Raw genomic sequence first — 22,942 nt, 5'->3', positions numbered from 1 at the left:
CTCCAGATGCCTGCAAGCGTTTGGGGATTTTAATCACGCTGTGCAAATAAACTCATCAACGTGATAATCTGTCCCAACAATTTGGCGGTACCGACCGGTGGCAGACGCGAACCATCTAATTAGATGATTATTGCATGTGGGTGACTTTAATTAGGTTGAGTTGACCCGCTATTTAAGGACTTAGCTGAAGGCGCCACATCTACAACATCACAACACCTCCATCTGTAATGTGGGTTTCCAAATACCCTGTCTCTTGTTTACAGTCAAACACCTGACACTGTCTCATTTACAGGGTGAGGCAGGGGTAGATACAGTTTACACTTTTTAAATTAACTAATTTAAGAATGAATGCAAATTTGGAAGTAATAACAAGGGTGGAAAGTAGGAAGAAAAAATGTATGAAAAAAGGAGAGATGTAAGATGAATGGTAGGATGGACATGGAGAAAGAAGGTAGAAAGGATGGTTGGCAACAAGTAATCAAAAAATGAAGAATGGAAGGTTGGAAGGAAGCAAGGGTGGTATGAATGAATAAAAGGGAGAAAGGATGGAAGGTACAAAGAATGGAAGGAAAGATGTTTAAAAGGTTGGAAGGACAAGGAAAGATGGAAGAATGTTAGGATGAAAGGAAGGTAGAAACAATGGAAGGATGGAAACAAGCAAGCCAGGTCTGGTAAGGTGGTAAGGAAGGATAGAAGGAAACTAGGGTGGTATGAATGAAAGGAAAGATGAAGATTGGATGACAGGAAGGGAACAATGATGCTATGAAAGGAAAGAAGGATGAAAGGAAGGGAACAATGATGCTATGCAAAAGGAAAGAAGGATGAAAGGAAGCAAGGAAGGACAAAAAAAGGAAGAATGGATGTAGGAAGGGTGGATGCGAGATGGGAAGAAAGGAAACAAGAATAGTATGGAATTAAGGAAGGAAGAATGGTTGGACGGAAAGTAGGAAATACAGATGGGAAGAAAAGAATGAAAAGGCACGCTGCCACTTTTTGGATCTCCACCAGGTCACCACCCATACATTAAAACCCTAATTTGAAACATTAACACTTGTTTGAAACCAACATTTTGAAACGCTAAACTAGGCTAGGCTAACTTTAAACCAGAACCTCGGCTAAAAACCCTTATTTAAAACTCTTACCATTGCTTGAAATCTTTATTTGAAACCCTAATCCTGTTTACAAACCTTAATTTGAATCCGTAAATCTACCTTGAAGCCCAATTCAGTAAATATACCTAACCCTATCCCAAAGTTCATATGTAGATATAGATGTAAAAGATTTTTGGCATTTTGTTACACTCATGTCATTCTTTACAGAACAGTGACCTTGTTTAAACTGTATTCCAAACAACTGGAATGATGCAAACTGTCAGTTTAAACGTCTCCTTTTGAAATCATTGGTGTCCAAAGCATCGTCTTCCCTGTCACATACAAACAGGTGTCTGGTGCCGGAGGAGAACATAGTTGGACAGGGAGAAAGCAGAATGCCTAAAATTCCTAGAGCTTAAGCATTTGTCGTCGGGGCATTGTTTTGCTTCTTTAAATGGAAGCGGCGGTCTTTGAGCCTCCTGATGCGCTTTACCGAAGGATAGTACAAATCCGTAAGATACTGTAATTCCCTTAGATCCTACTACAAAAACAGGAACGGCTGAACGGCTGGCAGGAGAAAGAGACCACTTTCACCCAATTGGCCTTCTTCCATGTGCATTTCCACAAGTGTAATCCTCTTTACTGCGTAATGTTCCTCTTTACTTTCCAGGAATGTGGCGGTCAGAGGTGTTCTAATCCACTGCCTTCTCATTCTCTTGTCCCTCCACCACTTTTTCTCTTTTGATTTACCTTCTTCTTTCCACCTAAACCATCTTGTTTTGCAAGAAGAACAGCCGGACTATTTGTCTCCACCGATGTGGTCAAGTCACCTCCCCATATTTCTACCTGTGGACCATCGTCCGGTGACGGAGGGTGAGATTTATCCTTCCGACGTGGTGCATGGTGAAGGAGTTGACGTCACTCTCCACCTCTATTCCTAAAGACCTCGTCTTTATGGGAAGTCACAAGAAACACCAAACTAGAAGAATGTCCGCATGAAATGCCGAGCATGCGTTGATCCTAAGCATTTTCCTTTGTCATCTTGCACTCCTTAAAGGCTATTCTTAACCTTTGGATGCCGCTCAAGACCACTCCTTTGCCGTTAGAACAGTGCCTAGAGAGCTAACCCTTAGAAAAGGAGCCCACTGCTGACGTCTATGTTTGTAGGGAATGCAGCACGGCACACCTCGATGAGACTCGTTTCCCAGAGTACACGTTTCCACTTCAATTCCAACCACATGATAAACACCTTTTGATGGGCATACGCTGAGAATTAAGCCGGATTCAACCCCAACTCACGTTCGCATCTGTTTTCAAGTATGGTCGGTATGTAGAGAGGTGCGACTATTGGTTGGATTTTTAGTACAGTGAACCCTGCCTATTCTTGGATTTTTAGGGGGTTTTGGTGTTGTTGTTGTTGTTGTTGTTGTTGTTAAGGAAAGAAGTAACTGGTTTTGAGGAAATGTGTTGCTGCCTAAAATTGTATGATGGGGAGGAGTATAGCAGGTTGTTCTTTGAGTTTAAGGAGAGTCTTCACGACGTGATGGTCCAACCACACTTGAAGAATGATTTCAATGTAGGGATTTGGTCAAATTTGCCTTTTGAAGTATATTCCTATTTGTTTAATGAATCTGTATATGAGTTTCACTTTTTCAAATGAACTACTGACTACTGAATAACTTTTCTCCTACATTCAGATTTATCGAGCTACACTATACAGTATATGCCTTTCAGCATTCGTACATTAAATTTAGCTAACAGACAGCTAAATAGGAAATGAAACTAAAAACGACAACCGTATAAGACAGCAGGAACATTAAGGCGCTTTTATCCATACAGTATGTGGTGACTGAGAATACAACCTGTGAGAAAGGGACATGATGAGTGACAAATAAGGCAGGGACGGGAGGGATACGACAAGTAGCAAATAGACCAAAATGGAATAGGACATGGGTAGCGGGCTAGCTAGACACTGCTAGACCCTGTGACAAGTGAGATAAGACAGGGCTGGGCCTTCGTAGTGAGCGAGGCAGTGCTATACCCTGTGAAGAAGGGATGCCACAAGTAACAAATGGGACAGGACGTGACTAGTGAGCTAGCTAGGCTTTGCTACACACTATGAAGGAGGTAAGTAGCAAATAGAACAGGAGAAAACATGGGTTGTAAGGTACGCAGTGTTACTTCCTGTGAGGAAGGGATGTGATAGGTAGTGAGTAGGAGATGATGGGACAAGACTAGGAGCAGGCAATTACCTTGTACCTTGGTGAGTTGGGATTTGAAAACAACACTTTTAAATGGTAGAGTGTATGTCTCCGCCCCCTGCTGCAGTTTCACCACCACCCTTCAGCCTTGAGCTATCACACTTTTAGACCTTTCTATCTGTCACTTGTCACAACTTCTCTGCATCATATCCTTTTCACTTCACAGGCTGTTTGGCATGTGCTCTCCATCCTTATTGGGGCCCGAGCACCAGGTGTTGCAAAGACCCTCTTAGAATCACTGTATTATTAGTTTGACAAATTAATAGCTTTTTTGAGGGTTGCTGAACACTTGGCAATTTTTTGCAGTGTGGCCTTGTGTACAGAAAATTATACCACAACACCAGTTTCACTGATCAACATGAAATTGAAAGGACATTTCTCTCATTAAAAAAGTCTCAAACACTCATGCCCAAAATTGAAAAGTAGGTTAGTCATTTTGGTTGGATTTTAGGCAAATTCCAGATCTCGTATTTTGACAAACACCTTCAAGCGGATTCTCCCAAATCATCCCCAAATGGAAGCAGTCATATTTGACGTCAAGTTTTTTTTGCCTTCGCCAACTCAAGTGGGTGGAGGATGGCTTCAAAGTTTCACGATCATTTAAAGCCGCTCCGTGAGCTGCCTGCTCAACATTACTTGGAGCTTTAATTTCAGTTTGTTTCAAGCTTGGTTTTGAGCGCCACAGGCAAGCAAAGACCCCACTGAACGCAGTCGCTTTTTGTTTCTCTGTTGTCACAATAATGAGAACACCCACCGTCGGCTTTGGGGGGAAAAGCGTTCGTTCGATGGGCAGACAGCGTTAATTAAAGAGTTGAGAGAGATTTTTATTTTATTTTATTTATTTATGTTTGCTGTGCATGAGTGCACAGGTGTAGAGCGTTAAAGATAAAGCAGTTAAATGCTTCCCCCTGACAAGGGCAGGGCAGCGTTCATAAGAAAGTGCAGGTGAATTATTTTAAGGGCTTTAAAACACAGTTGGTGTTGTGAGTGTCCCCGCAATGTGGTTTAATATTGGGATAATATGACCTGCAGTCGACCTGTTACTTTGAATAAATGAAGCAGTAAAGTTGTATTCAGTTTTGTCATGAAAGCCACGAATAAGGAGGCAAACAAAATGGTCACTCGAACTTCCACAGGCTGTGTTTCACTTATTGTAATTGTTGAAGCAGATTTAATGAGAAGGCCTTAGTTGACAAGAATACTACCACTGTCATTTTATGACGAAAAAAATATTTTTTCCAAGCATTTCTAGTTCTTGCAACTTATATTTGCTGAAACGCTGCCTCCCCGCTGTTTGGAGTGCGGACAGGGAATTCATTCCACAGCTGCATTCAAAGCTAATGACAACTGTAGTCACCCATTATTTAGCCAGGCTTTAGGAGCACACAAGCTGCTATTAATAGAAGAGTTCCATCATATATCCAAATGAAACCGTGGTGTACAGTACGTTAATTTTAGAAGGTATGTCGAAGTCCCACCAACAAAGCATTGCACACATGTCCATGGTGCTGCAGTTGGCATCATTTACAAAGCAACCGTCTGGCCTTAACACCTTGTGATGATGGAATCTATATGAGCCCATGGTGCTGTATCCAAGATAAAACGGACTTTATTTACGAATGTCATGGAAACAACTGTTGATGTTCTGTTTGCTCCCAGTTGATCTTGGGACTTTGTACTCTTTGTTAGCATGTGAATGATCCCATTCGTACTCTCATCCATAAGCTCTTCTTACACGCTCCATAGCACCGATTGAAGAAAGCTAATTGGCTCTCCTTTTCCAAAGCTGCTGAAATAATAGTCTTAAAATATAAGCCCTTTGATTAATGGAAAATATCGCTTTGTGCTTCCTTGTTGGATATATGTCAATGTTGATTATGTTTAACAAAGAGTCCCCACAATGCAGGTTAAGTTTTGGATATGGGCAGAGAGGCTATGACAAGTCTGGCAGTTTTTTTAATGAACCAACAATTTTAAAAAGTGCGAAAATCTAGTCACTTACACAGTCTCTTTGATTAATTAAAGTGTGGAATCTTACTGTTTAGCATTCCACCTGACTGTGGAACACATGTAATCACTTCACAATGCTGTGTGTGTACATGTTTATGATGGCCTTCCTCTTCAAAGACACTTGCCCATCTGCAGCTGAGTAAATAAATGCCCCCTGGATGCAATTTGTGGCTATGCAGTACATTAAAGTGTAGTGTCGAGTTGTAGGGCATGATTTTGCTGCCACTCCAATGTGGTTTGTAGAGGGTCAAGATTGAATGCACCCGTGGAATAAGTTGTTGCATTCGCAATGTAAATGACTATATCAAAGGCCATTGATTTGTTCAACTTTTTCTGTGTGTGTGACGCACAGCAGCGTGCAGTGTGCCTAAGGAGAAGGCATCAGAAGCCATTAGTCACACCTGTGCTTTTTCATACTGGGAAACGTCAAAATAGTCAGCCATCGGGAAGTCACCTCAGGGGCTGTTGGGCATAAATAAATAAGGAATAAAGCTGTCACATTTGCCTGGTTAAAGCATTTAGGAATCAGGCGTAAGAAGAAAATGAAGTCGTATCAGGATCATTTCTCAACTTGCTGACAGGTAGAAAGCGGCGATGACAGTGATGCAACTGCAGTGAGGGAGCGGAGATTTATACAGTTATTAGCTCCACCTATGCTCCAGTCATCAAAACTACCTCTTGTGAAAAAAGCGCCTAATTTTTTCTGATGGGATTTTTTACACGCCCCATGGGTGGCCTGTCAACATGAAAGAAGCCAAGAATGATGCACTGCTTTTATGAGAGACAGCTGGATGGCGTCCCGGTGAACTTGCCATGAGTCAGCGGGATTTAATAACTTCTATCCATCACGTGCCGCTAGGTTTGCAAAATTCTGTGTATTGTCTAAGTTGGGAACTTTTTATGCGTATCAATGAGCCTAAACCAGGAATTTACACAATTTGGGGATGGGGTCCCTTTTAATTTTTTTTTATCAGTCATATTCAACTCAACATCTATGTTTTTGTTCGACAATTAAATAATTGATTACTCAATTTTTTTTTTTAAACCTGATAAAGTTGTACTTGCAAATAATCTGTTGGAATGCCATGCTTTTCATTTGTATTGCTGTGCATGAATGTCCACTTATGACAAAAATAACTAAAATGTTTATATTCATGCTGGAATATGACACCTTTCAATTCATGCTTCCAATTTGGAATATTTACAAAATCCTCAAGGAAATTTACCGGAAATTTGCCGCCCCTTTCCAACCCTATGTGCAGTTGACTCTTTCAGTAACTTCTAGGATTCCTGTTGTGGAAGGTGAGCTCCATGGGCACGTCCAAACATGTCGGAACTCTCCACAAACACAGACAGCTCCATCTGAGTGGATCCAACCTCTTCACCTCTGCCCTCCCTGACTAATTTCTGCTCCTCCCTCGTTCTACTGACGCCGTTTCTCGTCTTGTCTGCAGATCTGAACGAGTGCGGGCTGAAGCCACGGCCCTGCAAACACAGGTGCATGAACACCTACGGCAGCTACAAATGCTACTGCCTCAACGGCTACATGCTGATGCCTGACGGCACCTGTGGAAGTATGTCTCATACAGTAAATGTAGTGTGCCAGTACATGTATACAGTAAAATACAATGATCCTTTCATATGCCTCAAAATTCCAGCAACACATAATAACATCCAACAAATGAATAATATACATAATTTCAATATCAGCCACTGCCAGCAGAATTATGCTATACAGTAAATATACAGAAATGAATGCGAACAGCAGCAAAAATAGTAGCCTTGTATATAGCAAGACAAATTGTACATACAATACATGTACCAAAAAATACATGCTCAAACCACACTATGGATACGATATATGCAGATTTCAATGCAAACAAAATATACAGTAAATAAGCAAAAAAAAAAAAGTGAACGTGAGCCACAGTGAGAGTAGTCCATTGGTATCAAAAATACTCGATAGTATACTATGCATCCCTTATATAGTATTCAGTATGTGAACTAAAACAATCTGCAATAGTCAACAACAGTGTACTATATGTAGCAAAAATAAAGCAGATGAAAATAAATAATAAAATAAACATCAACAGTATTAACTCATCCCTGGACATTTTGAATAATTATGTAAAGACAGAATGCTCTACTGAAGTGCGCATATAAAAATGTAAATGTGAATAAAAGCAGCACGAACAGTCAGTGACCCGACGTATTTTGAATATTACATGAATCTATTTTCTGAAATGTTACCAAATTTAGTGCTGTAGTAGTAGCATTGCTTCTATAATGATTGACAGTACATTGTCCATTGATCGGATGAGCAATATCTTTAACACTGACCAATTACTCTACAGTCGGATCATTCAGGAAAGCAGGACTTTGAAATGCAGTCTTGGGTGATTGTAATAAGCTAGAATGAGCTTTTTAAGGTTTAAAAAATAAAACTTCTGGTCACCAAAGGATTGTAACTATGCTAAATGAGATATTACCAACGCAATACAGTCCATACATACAGTAAGAGTGTAAGAAACCTAAACCCTTTAGGAACAATGCAATCTTATTGGCTGCCCTGTGGTGTTTCCCAGCAATGGAGTTGATGTCTGTGCATGCCTCCCTATAAATTCCGTCACCTCGTCTAATAAACATTCTCTCCTCGTGTTTTTCCACCTGAGCATCCTGTCATTTCCAGTATCCCGCTTGTTTTTTCATTTATCACCATTTGAGGCTGTGTTCTGTAGTGCCGCGTGAAGGACTGTATTAGAATTGTCCCTGCCGCCTGAGCTCTGATCAATAGATCAGTGCAGCATTTAATCAGCCAGCTCCACCGTCCTCAAACAGCGAGACGTCGACAACTGCTCTGGCAGAACGGGCCTGGCTTTTCAATTTCCTCTTCACGGTTAAAAGTTCTTGAGATGACATGAGCATTTCCAGTTGACCGTATACGGTAATCGTTTTAGAAGGATTCCCATGGTTTTGATGTGCACAACATGGACCAACAACGTCTCCGCTGATGTTGCTGATGGGCCGGAAAATAGACAAGTCTGTTGTAATTATAGATTAGAAGTATTGGTAGATTAGATTATGTTTAGGCCACATTTCAAACCACTGGGCCACAGCTACCCTGTTTTCCTGACAGAGAACAAAGTCCAAAATGCAGTACTCAGAGTACTCAAATGCTTGATAGAAAGCAGTAGATAAACATGGAATCTATGGACAGACAGTCCAATGACTATGTTGGTTGGTAGGTAATTGGACAGGTAGATTGGTTGAGTTCAGTCAGCCATTGGTTGATTATTGGCTTGTGGTGTTGATAATTGATGGATCAATAAGTAAATATGTGTGTAGGGATGTGGTAAGGTAGGTTGCCTGGCAGATGAAGATGGTCAGGCTGTTTGATTGATAAAATGGGAGATAGTAGGTCGACTGGCAGTTGACCAACAATTGGTCAACAGTCATTATGAATGATGGATATGTCAATAGTTTTGGTTATGATTATTTGTCTACAGCTTTCAATCATTCTGATAAATTGATAGCTAAATTGGTGTTAAGATAGTTGGTTGATTGACAGTCAGTCATCAATCAATCAATGTGCCGAACGACGGATTGGTTGATAGGTAGGGTTAAAGTCAGTAGTCGACTGTCGGCCATTCGTACTGAAAAATGAGTGATAGGTCGGTTGGTAGGATTACTGATAGCGGTTGGTCGACTGTTCACTGTACTAACAAAGGAAAGGATATGTCAGTCAGTTGGTAGGGTTTGTCAGTTAATGGTTGATCAACAAGTAATTGGCAGTCAGCGTCTGTCAGCAATCAATTTATGGCCGGCCATTTGTTCTGATAAATGACGGTGAGGTCAGTACTAGTAGGTGGGCTTACTGTTAGTTTTCAACTAACGATTGTGTAAGTCGGTAGGTCTAGTGTAGATTGTCAGTTAGCCAATGGTTGGTTGATTGTTCTGATAAATGATGGATTGATTCATTGGTAGGTAAGATTATCATTTGACCAATAACAGGTGATCAACAGCTTGTCAACAGTCAATATTTCAAATAAATTATGGCCAGGTCAGTTGGTAGGAGTAGATGTAGTCATTGATAATGATTCAATGGTTCTTTGGTGATTGATCTGACAGTCAGTCAAAGTTAGTTCTGATAAATGATGGTCGGATAGTTTTGGTAGTTAGGGTAAGCATTAGTCATATGGCAGGTGATCTTTAGTTCACAGTACCAATGAGTAATAGGTCAGTGGGTAGTTTTAGGGATAGTTGTCGACAGACTTTCAATGGATGGTTGGTCATTCAGAGAAATACTGGCTAGGAAAAGAGTGTTAGTTGGCTGATGTTTGATTTACAGATGATTTACATTCAGTCAATAATCAATCGCCAGTCAGTCATTTCTTGTGATAAATGATTAGGTTGGAAGGTTGGTTGGGTGGAAGGGAAGTAGCTAGGTAGTGTTTGTCTTAATAGTCAGCTCTCAGTCCTACAATGGATGGTTGGTAATTTTGATAAATAATAGATGAATAGGTATATAAGTGGTTAGATACAATAAGTAGTGAGATAAGTGTGTAAGTTGGTCACAGTCGATAAATACAAAAGTTAGGTTTTGAGGTTTCTGAAGCACTAGAATGCAACAGTGTCACAGTGTGTTTTGTTTCAGGCCACTATTGGCCTTATCCTACAAGGAATTAAAGTCATGGGAGTACTTTCTCTCAGATCACCAGCTTGTGCTAATGTGTCTTGTTTTCTTTGTAACTACCAGACCTTCGTACTTGCAGCATGGCCAACTGCCAATATGGTTGCGAGGTGCTGAAAGGAGAGGTCCGATGTCAGTGTCCGTCGCCAGGGCTACAGTTGGCTCCGGATGGCAGAACCTGCATGGGTAAGTGACGTTTTCCGTCTTTATTTACCTCCTCTGGCTTGAAAGTTGAGCCGCTGGCTGCTCCTCCCTCTGTAGAACGACTCACGCAATACATCACCAACAGGAATGCTGTGTTTTTCTCCCCGGATCTAAGGGAAAACTTTCTTTCATTACTTTGGCCGAGCATGCAATTTAAAATAATAAAATTAGTTTCGTAGAGCAAACCTGGGAGCAAAAACAATCAGAGCTGGACGTCCTCCAAAATAGAGCTCAGCTTTTTTGACCCCAGTGGTTAAACAATTTGATCAAGTGATCAAGCCGCCCACACCCATTCCTTTTGTACGTTCCCCTAACTAGTTTTCATTTCTGCCCTACGGCCCCGTATAACTTGTTGGTTGGGTAATTGTAGGACATGGAATGGACATCAGTCATAAAGACAGGAGGAGGAGAAACAAAACCTGCTGCAGGTGTTGCCTGGGATGCTCCACTTCCGTCTCAGTGCTAAACTTTTACGTCTGAGTTTTAAGACCTGTTTATTTTGTTTCAGGACAGACTGTCCACCGGAGCTCAAGTGGTATTTGTCTTGATAGTTTTTGTTGGCAAAATGGACTGGTTCTTAGCATGTGTACCTCAAAACAAGAAGGTTGTGGCTTCGAGTCGTTTAATGTACTCACATAACAAAACATGGTAGCTACAGTGAAAATTCTAGCTCTGTCTGCCTCTTTTTCTGAATTTACACTACATGGTTTACGTAAGTTGCACAATAATGCCCTTTAAACCCATTGATGATGTATACAAGGAGTCCTTGGTTTACTATGATATGTCCTTATGATATGTCGAGGTTACGAACAGCGTGCAATAAACTATTTTGCACAGCAGCATTAGATTGTGCCATCCCACATTACTCCCGTACTTAACTCATTCACTGCCAGACATTTTCTGATGGGATTTTTTACACGCAGAAAAAAAATATAAATAAATTCTGGCTGCACTGTCAAAAGACAATAAATTCGTCAATGGCACTGAATGAGTTCATGTTTTCCATTTCATTGTTTTTTCTCTATTCAGGATGTGCAACTTGCTTTAGATTTGCATAGCAATTCTGACCATGTCAGATGTTAGCATGCTAGCTGTTACCTTTGTAATACTACATTTTGTTGTTAAACTGCCAACATCACTCCCAGCAAATCTGTCACAAACGCCAGGTTATGGTTAGCATCAGTGGGCAGGACTAGCTGAGTTAGCTGGCTGTATCAGCGATGTGGGTCTGGAACGTATCTGCCACAATAAACGTGGTTTCATTGTGATGTTAACGTGCATATTGGTTGGATGATTTCAGATGTTTAATAAATGTAAACACAGTGATACCAAATGTGGGTCATTTAAAAATATGTGATAATATATAAAAATGACAGGATAGGCGGTTCTGGAAACAGATGGATTGTAGATTGACAAGGGAGGTGGAGACGTGGAGGGAGAAAGTGACAGGGGACTCACGGTGGTAACAGGAGCTGCGACTCTTGGCACCCAAAGCCGAACTAGGAATATTCTAGGAACAACATGTGAGGTCTATTCCCAAACAAGCCCACAGACTACAGTCGCTCTAATTTTGATTCTATTTTGTGCCTGCATGCTGAAATAACGTCCACATGCCCAAAGATGAGACTCACGTCACTGAAAAGAAAGCAGAATGGATGTTGGGTATAAGTATGTCTTTTACCTTCTCGTCACCATTTTTGTAGACGTGGATGAGTGTGCAACCGGGATCGCCGTGTGCCCCCGCTTCCGGAAGTGCATCAACACATTCGGCAGCTACATCTGCAAGTGCCACGATGGCTTTGACCTCCAGTACATCAATGGGAAATACCAGTGTATCGGTATGCATCACTCACATTTATTTTGTGGCCATTAGGAACTACAAATTCCAGTCCTTAAACCTTTGGGCGATTTGCAGTACATCCAACAGTTTATTTCAAAACATGCTAGCAAGTGGGTGTGTGAAGGTAAACGGGTGTTAAAGAAAGAATGAGGCAACTCCAACTCCTCACCATTACACTCTTTTTAACCCTCTGGGTTTCATGCTGACTATTTGTGTCCGCCTGGCCTCCTTTTTTTGAACCATTTTAGCTGTGGTAATCCAGACGTAATGAAACTTCTGGAGCTGGAGGGTAGAGATTTTTGTCTCGTTTTGTCATTCCCAGCTTTAGCTTTTTAAATGCACTGGATATAAAAAGTCTGGAACTTATTTTCAAACGTTTTTCTGCCATTAAAACAACTTAAACTAACAAATATTTAAAACAAAGCCTTCTGAATGATTAATTCCAAATGTATTGAACTTCAAAGTTAAATACAATTGAGCTGTACTCAGTCAGTGCTAATCATGTACCACTAGAGGGAGCCTAAGTACCACTAATGATCCCCATACTACACTTTGAGAATTACTGATCTATGTAACCTGTTCCAATTGAGGCGCATACAAAAATTCCCCAATAGGCATTTGTGAAAGTATAAAACTTGGAATTGACTTCAAACCAAAATGGCTGACCTCCTCTTAAATTTTATACATGGTGCCTTGAGACTTTTTCATGCATCCTTTTAGGATCAAAATGCCCATCCAATCTGATGTTGATTGGTGGGGCTACTCAATGACGTTTTGGTTCGGGACCCCCTAAAATACGATTTTTAAAATTCCACCAGGATAAATTTGTCATATGGTGAGGGCCATAATGAACAAAATATTAGAATAATAATATGAATAATAAAGAATACTATTCAGTGCATTACAATGTTCCAGCCTTCGATTTAAAGACATTTTCTTAAAGTTTTTATTGGCTTCTTCATAGTTCAATCTGTCAAATCCCAAATTACAATGCATTCAAGGTCGGCTGTACTGCATAATACTATACGCATACATAATGTAGAATTTGAATGATCTTGCTGTCCATCGCAGAAGCATTCATACTGAACCTTAATTCTCTTTTGTGTAAGGCTTTAGCAAACAAACAGTGTGAATAAGCATTGTGGACTTTTGAAAACATCCCTTGAAGGTAATGGAAAATGACAGACTCTGCTCTTAATGTACGGTATCACCTACATAAGGCTTTCATTGCACAGGTCAAACCCTTGTGATCCTGCCTTCATGCCACCACAATCGGCCAGCTAATAAGCTTCTGCAGTCACGTCACGATGGCTCATTCCATTTATTCTGTTTGCCCCGTCCCTCCCGTTTTTCCTTTCAGACATGGATGAGTGCTCTTTGGAGACCGGTCGCTGCGGCGGCTGCGCCACCTGCTTCAACACGCCGGGCTCGTACAAGTGCAAGTGCAAAGACGGCTACAGAGGGACGGGACGAGACTGCAAACGTAAGACAACACGTGAACATGAGCTGGGATGGGGCCTCACATTCTGTTTTCTTTGGGGAGGAATAGCCTCAAAAGCCCCCAAGAAGCTGGGAGCTTCTTTTCTTTGTGAGGGTTGCCAGTCACTGACGAAACCCCCCCCTTTTTTTTTTTTTTTGCACCCTTATCACATTTACCCAGAATGTTGCTCTTCCATTTTAATTTAATCAGGCCAAAGAGTCATTGAGCTAGCAAAATGTATTTATTTTGCAGGGGAGTTCCTCCCAACTCTCAGACAGTCCATTATTTCCTAGAGGATTATAATCATGGAGTCCTTCGGCAGACATTATTGGCGTGGCAGTCCAGTGAGAAGGAAGGACATGCTTCTTCCTCTTCCCATCATCAAGGGCAGAGTGGGTGTTAGGAGTCAGGGGGAGGGATCCTGTTGCAGTATCCAATGTGGGAATCACATATCAAAGTCCAGCGTAAAATGAGAAGGCGACAACTGAGGTACACATCCTTTGTCCACACACATTCCTCACACGTGAAACCCGGATGAGGCGACCCCCCATTACCCCGACAGCACAACAGACCCCCATCACGTCTCCTGACGTGAAGAATGCGCATCAGAACAAAAGGACAAAGTCCATGATATAATCGAGATGTTCTTTGCGTGTGGTCTGTGTCCCAGAGTTGGGGGACTGAAATCTGCTGATATGGCTCGAGTCAGACAAAAGTTGCAGATTTTAAGATTTGGGACTTTCTTTACTAAAACTTCTGAAAGACTCTTACTTGACTGTGACTTGATATTCATGACTTTCGACTTGAGTTGAACATGAACTATGTGACATGATGTCTTGCCTGTCTACATTTGATAATTAACATTTTCTAGATGTGGATTTCTTGTGTGCCATTTGTTTAGTTTTTGAAATAAGTTTTTTTTTGTGTGTGGTGCATGTGAACCTGGCAACACACCAAGGTCATAATGCGGAGTGCAGAGGCCACTGCATGCAACGATTCTTAAATTCGCAACTCACAATAAGAGACACAACCACGACATCTAACCATCTGTAAAAATAAGTCAAAAACAAGACAGGTTAAATTCCTTTAAAAGTAATTTAATATTATTGTCAGATACTATACCATGATGCACAGTTCAAACATTAACACCGTGCTTAAATAGAGAGGGGAAAAAATGTCATATTTTTATAAATGTGTTCCACATGAAAGTTACATAAAAATTTGGACCTCTATAAAGCTTTAAAAACAAACAATTCCTGAAGATTAAATGCAAATGTATCACCAGAAGTCTGCTGGGATAGGCTCCAGCTCCCCTGTGACTCTGAACAGCTTAAGTGCTATAAAACCTGGCTGTGCGATGTGCCGCTTTAGTTAAAGAGAGACATTTGGGGGACATCACAGGTTTGAGGAAGCGACTTAATGCGTATTAAAAGTGTCGTTGTGACACTTAATGGCCAATTGTCTGCCTCATTACATCTTCACTACTTGTTAGCGCTCCATCTGCACGTTCTTGTCATTCTAGCCATTCCCAAGGTGGTCATAGACCCGCCGAGGCCTGGCAAATTGCCTCCCAGCTTCCACAACCACCTGCCCGACATCGACCAGAGGAGGACCACCACCACACTACGTCCCCTGGTGACCCACAGGAGGGTGTTTACCATCGCCCCCAAAACCACGACGACCGCCGCCCCCACGCCGCCGGCGCTGACGACAACGGTGCCTCCAAGGAGGATGACAACGACATCCCCGCGCAAAATACCAGCTCCGACCCAGAAGCCTTTTGTCCCCACCAGGAAGCCGCCCCCACCCACTCGCAAGCCCTACGTACCCCCAAAACAGGTGACCCCCACCAGACGAGCCCCAACGACGACGACGACGCCACCACTGCCTCCGCAGGTGACCACTGTGGACAACAGCATCCACAAGGATGTGACCAAGCAGCGAGGAGACGTGCACAGTAAGTTTTGGGGGTTTTTTTCTCCCTCCCACAGCATGAATAAAAAACATTTTGTGGCTCTTAGTGGAATTACAGGCCATTTAGCAAATAGTGTTTGTGGATTTTATGACCATTCAGAGTCAGCACAAGGTTGTAAAAGCTACTTTGCTAATAAAGGTTCATCTGTCTTTTAAAGCACTTTCAGATACTTGGATATGTTTGACGTGGGTAATAAAGCACATTATTTTTCACCCTTTGCTCATCATTATTATTCACTTGAGAGCACTGAGGTAGAAAGATGACGTGAAAATGCTCAGTGATTCCTAACTTGACCCATGTAGTTCTCATTCAAAACATTGTGTTCCGTCTACAGGCGCAGTTTAGCAAATTACAACGTTGCAGAAAATGTATTTCATTTCATAAGTTCGTTTCAAAAAGTGAATCATAGATTGACTTCACGATGGGAAAAATATTTCCACATTTTATACTTTATAGCTAACAGTCAACACACTCTTATATGTACTTATTCTTCATCGAAAACGAAAAATAACTATTTCATAATAACCAATTAAGAAACAAACATGCAAAAAAAATACACTCAATGGGGTTCAGGTCTGGTGAGTTTGCTGGCCAGTCAGTCACAGTAATACCGGTAGTCTTTTGGTAGTTTTGGCAGCCAAGTTCGGCTGTTGTATGAAATCTCCATAAAGCAAAGCGTCTAGCATGGAATGGACTTGTAAAAATGTTCAATATTCTGCACCTGATGCCAGTTTACATAACAGAGTAAGATATAGGAGACAAGGCTATCATGAGTAGACCCACAACAAAGTCTCTAGACCCCAAACCCAAAAAGACACAGGAAGTCTGCCATTTTGGTTTGAAGCGGACATTTTAGGGTCATATTTGGCCGTGTATGCCGTTCACAGGCAGGCATGTCCTGGACGTTTTGAAAATTCAGCCCTTGAAACCAGTTTAGTCTAACATCATGGAATTTAGTAGACATGTCTCACCAAAAAAGTTTCAAAACCTCATACTCTAAAAGACACAGGAAAGCTGTCATTTTGTTTGAAGCAGTCATTTTAATATGAATTTTGGCCATTTTCAAGCTTCCTTCAAAGGCAGACTTTTCTTGGAGATTTTGAAAATCCAGCCACTGAACGCAATTTAACTTGACAGCAACGAGACATTTAGAAACCATGACGATCATGAGTAGACTCACAAAAAAGTCTTTAAAGAATCTATACCCGAAAAGACACACACACAGTATGCTGTCTTGTTTTGAAACAGCCATTTTAAGTTCGGTTTGTTCATTTCCAGGGCTCCTTCAAAGATGGACTTGTTCTAGGAATTTTTTCTGATTTCAACCACATTTGAACATGGCCAATGCCAAAAGGGAAGATTTCAAGTTTTTTTCCTCACGTTTTATGATTGGCCATAAAATCACAGACATTGAGTAACTCTGTTCCAAAGAGTGAGAGCTTGATCAAACGTCATCGTCAATATTCTTGGGGTGCCCTACCTGAAAAACTTCAGAGATCGCCGAGCACCAGGCAGTACAAATGTTTTCTTGAAGTTGGATTACAGTGTTACTTTTGCAATGAAACATTTGCCTTTTTGGGCGGGCTTCAACATGCCCCAAAACATCCCAATATTTGTTAAGTGTGCGTATCCTGGTGAGAATATGTTTCAGAGGACCTTAACATGACCCCCGGTGATTGCTCAGTAGCACCCCCTTGAAAATGATCAAATACAGTATTATCTCCAACACCAGTTTTACCAATTGATACCAAATTCAATGGACATTGGCTTTTCAGGGGCCCCAATATGTCCTATTTTTGCAAGTTCATGGTGGAATTGTGTGTATTTTACGACTCCGAAATGTTTTTCCCTAATCAGAAATGTGTACAGATGGGTGACACTAAATTATGAAACTTTTTTCATCTAATGTAGATGGAGCATGCAGTCAAAGATTGATGATCATTTTTGAGCATCTGCCATTTAAAAAGGAAAACAAGAGGGTTGGGGGGGGTGTGGGTGCAAGGTCCATTCATCACTGCTGGTGGTTTTAATTAATTAATTAACTTTTTATTTATTTATTTATTTTTACTGCTAATAATCTAACAAGGACATCAATAGACTCTTTGGGGTTAAAGTGGGTCCAATACGAGATGAACTCGAAATGCGTGCAGCTGCAAAGTTGGTTGTCGCAGGTGAGGTGTTTGCACGGGCAGATGGCGGCACATAATTAGAAATGGGGGTCGGTGGGGGTGGGGAATAGGGGCGGAGAGAAGATTTCATTAGCACATGTCTGCAAGTCACAGCTTCCGGGAGCTGCTTTTAGGAGACGACTTCCCCACTGAGCAGTTATTCCTTATAAGCGCTCGCAAATAAAAAGGAAGGCGCCTCGAGGCTCCGCGTGCGTAAGGATATTTATAGAGATTCATCATTCCGTGCAAATTTTCAAAACTATCTACGCTATCATCTTAATGCAAACATGTTGCTGGCAATGAGCAAAGACCAGACAACAGAGCTAACGTTCGCGTCAAGGCTAGTTCATCTCAGTCATTTTCTGAGTGTGTCATCCACTCTGAAAAAACACAGCACCCTAAATAAAATATGAGTAAATAAACAGATCATGCATTGTTTTACCATATGTCGTCACACTTGTAGACAAAACTCCTTATTCAATGGCTGAGCATGTAGTCTTCTCTGCTAAACATCGCACCCCAAATCAAAGTTTTAGCATTTGAGCAAATGGCTCAGTGGTAGAGTGGTCGTTTCCCAACCCGGAAGTTGTGGGATCGATCCTCGGCCATTGTGACCATGTCGAAGTATCCTTCAGCAAGATGCTGAACCCCCATTTGTTCCTGTTGCTGCGTCATCAGTAGGTAGATGAGGTACAGTGTAAAGTGCTTTGAGTACCCAAGGTAGAAAAGCGCTATGTAAGTGACAGCCCAAATACGCGTTATCTCATATTTTCTCAAATGGTGTCCTACACTCTTATCAATCAATCACTCATCACGTCTACCCTAATTAGTACTCTGTGCAGTTGAGTAAAAATATTTGTAGCAGGGGTCACCAGCATGGTGCCCATTTTTTTATTTTTTTTATTTTTTTTTTAATGAGTTTCAAGAAAAGTTTGAATGAAAATGCGGCTCCAAATAGCGGTTATCGTTCTCCTTGACTATTAATAATCAGTATCAGTATCCGCCCTGAAAAAAAACATATCGGTCTATCTTTAACTTTTAGACGAACTACTGTATTGCATATTGATATCACCTAATTCCTACCTTGGTAAATCCATCCAGCCATTATCCAAACCGCTTATCCTCACATTGTTGATAATTTGTGTATTTATTTCAGAAGTATGTATCAAACTGGTAGCCCGTCGCATTAATCGGTATGGAAGAAGTAGCTCTCTGTTTCCAAAAGGTTGGTGACCGCTAATTTATAGTTTTTCCATATTTGCTCAAATGGCGTGCACAGCTCTAATATACACCTTGGCCCCAATTAGTAGCCATGTACGCCATCTACTTTAAGAAATGAAACCCGTATCCCAATTAAAATGCCTGGGACTCAAGTTCACTAATGTAACAACGTTTATAGTTTTACTGCATTTCCTTGAATGATGTGCTCTGCTTTAACTCTTTGGGCCAATTAATCAGTACTTGAACTAAACACTCCTGCTTATAAAGGACCAAAACACCACACTCTAAATACGCTTGTGGATATTCTCATTCATCCAGATCATTTCTTTCCCAGAGCATTGAATCGATCGTAAGCTTAATAAAATGGATGCCCAAACTCACATTCATCAGCGGGGTCATGATGAACTGGCATCAGGGTGTGTCCAAATAGTAGAAATAGGAAAAGGATAAATATCTGCCAATGTCTATTAAGAGGACGGCTGAAGATCTATTTTCAGCTTCTTGCCTCAGAGTTCACGTTACACTTTCCTTAATCAGGATCATTTTATTTATACGCACTTTGACCGGATGCATGATATCCAAGTAGAGGAGGGGGAGGTGATGTGGTCTGGGTGCATTCCTTCAAAGACCATCTGCGTACACACGCACACACACTCATTGAGCACTGGATGCCAAGGATCGCTGGAGGTTCTGGTGCGAGTCTGGCCTCCTCCTCCTCCTCCACATGGGTTTAGGCATTCAGACGCTCTGCCAGCATTTATGACTCACTTGTTGGACCCATCAGAGGTCACATGCGTCTGGAACAGGCTCAGTGCATTAGAGGGCCAACATATTATTATTTGTGTCTCATTAAATCATGCTAAGATCTTGAGTGCAAATGTGCATCTTTGATTTCTTTTTCATGGAAGTCTGAAGCGTTTTAAAACGTTTTTTTTTTTAAGTTCATATACTCTAATAATAGGCTGAATTCATTTTTTTTTTCTCTCGCTGTGCGGCAAGAGAACCAGCAAAAAAATAACTCATTAAGATTTTTTTAAAGGGAAGTCAATCCCAAATTTTCGAAACAACTGCCCCACTAGTCCAAACACGATATTTTAATTAACACCGTCACATGGTATACACAGTACGTCACATGACCAAACTCAGAAAACAGGTGAACAAAGAAAGGCACTGGTATTATGATGTCTTAAATATTTTTTACATTTAAATGGTTTGCCAAATTTCTCCTACATTTCACCTCACTGCAAATAAACTCAAAATCAAAATAGCTGAAAAGAATTAGAATGAATGTAACATTTAATAATATATAATGATCATTATTCTTTAAATGCTTATTTCTCGTAGCCAATCAGCAAAGAAAAATAAAGGGCATTTATTATTTTTAAATAAATATACTAGTTATATATTTCAATATAATCAGTGTTTCTATCTAAATGTCTTATGTACTTTGAGCAGTTGATTTCTTTTACTAACTAGACAACCTAACAATATGTAATTATTAAAAAATATACGTAACCTGACTGCACTATTGATTTCTCCTTGTCAATCAACGACGAAAGATGAGAAGAGCAATATTAGTTTTTAAGAAATTGAAATAACAAATTTACCACTATACACCATTTCAGGAAATATGTAAATATTCTTTTTCAATTCACATACTCTTAAAAAAAAAAAAAAAGTCATATTTTTGCTCCCAACACTAAGCAGCAAAACTGAATGAGGGGGTCGTCTCGTGTCTGGAAAAACCCGTAAGTTGGGCCACACGTCAATTTGTCTTCTCTTTACGTATTTATGTGACTCTATTTGTCTCTTCAGTTCCACGGAACCACAACCTCAACACAGTGCTAGACTTTGACATCGAGCTGGGCAACACTGCCGATGAAGCCAAGGATGACGCCGGTAAGCTTGCGCACGTCACACATTCCGTTCACGCATCTTTTGTACTCGCCTCCAAGTGAGCCAATGTGTCTTTGAACATCTGCTGCTCAGACAAAATGATGGCTGTTCTTCCTTTAATTCCGTCGTCACGGCAACATCATCTCTTGCCATCGCATGCTGGGACTGCATGCAGTGATGGGGTTTTTTTTTTCTTTTATAAATAGAGCATGCTCATTTTAGCTTGGAAATCATGTTGTTTCCATTTGGAAATACCGTAATCCTAACAGTCAAACCGCCCCTGCCATATATTACAGTAATGTCTTTAACTGTCATACAAGTGTAGAAAGAGGAGAAATTTTATAGAGCAGATCTACAGAATTCCCTCTTCAAGGTCTAATGACTAAGAAAACATGACATTATCGCAATAAAATTTGTGCTATTGCACTTTCGATTTTTGCTAGCCAATTAACCAAAAATCATTACAAGCAATTTGTTTGGAAGAAATATAATAATTTTAATTTAAATTTAATTTTAACTAAATACATTATGGTGGGGTGTGGGATAAGAAAGTGTCCAAGCAGAGGACCATCTTGGTCGGGCAACAAACTGGGTACTCTGCTCTGGAGCTTCTACAAATGCTGTGACATTTCGCTTTGCTTTGTCCTGACAAAGCCCAACACGGTTGAAAGTTGTACTTTTGTGTCTGAAAACCACTTTAATATCACAGATTTATTTTTTTGAAAAAGTAATCTCTTCAATATGTATTTTTTGTTGACTTTCTTCCAAATAAAAATCCTCAATAAATACGTCCTATTCTTGTAGTGCTGTGACTTGACAATTCTGTCTCTCTTTGAAGTTTTTTTGCATCCCAAATGTTGTCCGTCTTCCTCCTGGTCAGATTCGGGCTACCTGAGCTGCTCCTTTGATGACGGCCTCTGCGGCTGGATCAGGGACAAAGACGGAGATGTGCACTGGGAGACAACGGCCGACCCATCAGGTAATGAGCTGTCGGCGTTGAGCAACGTAAACAACGCATCCATCTTGGACTCAATGACATGAGACAAGATGGAGACTATACGACAAAGGGATGCCATTGAGTAACAGTTTTGACTCAAATTACCGTCATTTTTGTTCTTGAGCTTTACAAAAGGTGGACATGTTTGAATTGTGTTGACGTGAGTCAGTGGTGGACAAACATGAAGCGTCTGGCATCCTCAGAATGACTGGTTTGAACCTTTCAGACTGCAGAGTGCTACTATAAAGTCACATTTGAAATAAAAACAATTGTGAAAACATACACATTATTCGGAGGAAAAAAATTCTTTTTTTCTTAAATGTTTTTATCTTAAATAAATGGATGATTTTGTAGACATTTTTGGTGTGTGAATGTATGTGTGTGTGTTTGTGTATATGTGATTATATATATATAAATATATGTATATATATGTGTGTGTATGTATGTTTTTCTAACACGTTACAACAGACAAAGATGACATTCAAACCTTCACCCCAAAAAACGGCAAAAAAATCGGCCGATTTTTGCCGGTTTTGGTCTCGTGTTCTAAAGGAAAATGTATTGTAAAATAATCAAATATTCTGCCTGTAATTCATACCATTTAGATTTTTTTCATTTTAATTTAATGTGCAATGCATTTTAATTCAAAATGTATTTTCCAATGTACTGTACTGTACTTACAATAATATTAAATACAGTTACAGCATGTAGATAAAACGTGTATCATTTTTGATGAACACAAGTATTTTTTTTTAGGTGGTGCCAGTCAGAATCCTGAAGAATTCGGTTTTACTTTGACTGAAAGGAGGCGTTTATCTCTCCAGGTGGTCGCTACCTTACCATCCCCGAAGTGGGCAACAAGAGGACGGGGCGGGGGGCGAGGCTGGTCCTCCCATTAGCCCCACCCTGGAACGAGGGCAACCTTTGCCTGTCCTTCCGCCACAAGCTGGCGGGCCACCACGTCGGCATGCTGCAGGTGTTCGTGAAGAAGGGCGCCAGCTACAGCCCGGCCGTGTGGGGGAGGACGGGCGGCAACAGTTGGAGACACACCCAGATAACGCTGTGGGGAACGGGCCTGGAAAGCGTAAGTTCTTGCGCCAAATTCCACA

The 22,942-nt window shown here is 40.8% G+C and overlaps 1 protein-coding gene across 2 annotated transcripts in view; it reads left to right on the top strand.

Moving 5' to 3' along the window:
- Positions 1–22,942, top strand: part of npnta (nephronectin a) — a 48,992-nt gene that overhangs the window by 22,980 nt on the left and 3,070 nt on the right. For both annotated transcript variants that reach the window (XM_086032530.1, XM_086032529.1), the window contains 8 exons: positions 6,817–6,936; positions 10,119–10,238; positions 11,960–12,094; positions 13,457–13,579; positions 15,099–15,533; positions 20,756–20,839; positions 21,717–21,815; positions 22,658–22,917. In XM_086032530.1, the coding sequence (XP_085888656.1) occupies positions 6,817–6,936; positions 10,119–10,238; positions 11,960–12,094; positions 13,457–13,579; positions 15,099–15,533; positions 20,756–20,839; positions 21,717–21,815; positions 22,658–22,917 (1,376 nt within the window). The remainder of the gene's footprint in view (positions 1–6,816; positions 6,937–10,118; positions 10,239–11,959; positions 12,095–13,456; positions 13,580–15,098; positions 15,534–20,755; positions 20,840–21,716; positions 21,816–22,657; positions 22,918–22,942) is intronic.

Source organism: Filicampus tigris, chromosome 6 (genome assembly GCF_054856515.1).
Source record: "Filicampus tigris isolate MCC_2025a chromosome 6, RoL_Ftig_1.0, whole genome shotgun sequence".
NCBI lineage: Eukaryota > Metazoa > Chordata > Actinopteri > Syngnathiformes > Syngnathidae > Filicampus > Filicampus tigris.
The sequence above is the reverse complement of the archived record's forward strand: the minus strand, read 5'-3'. Positions and strand labels throughout refer to the sequence as shown.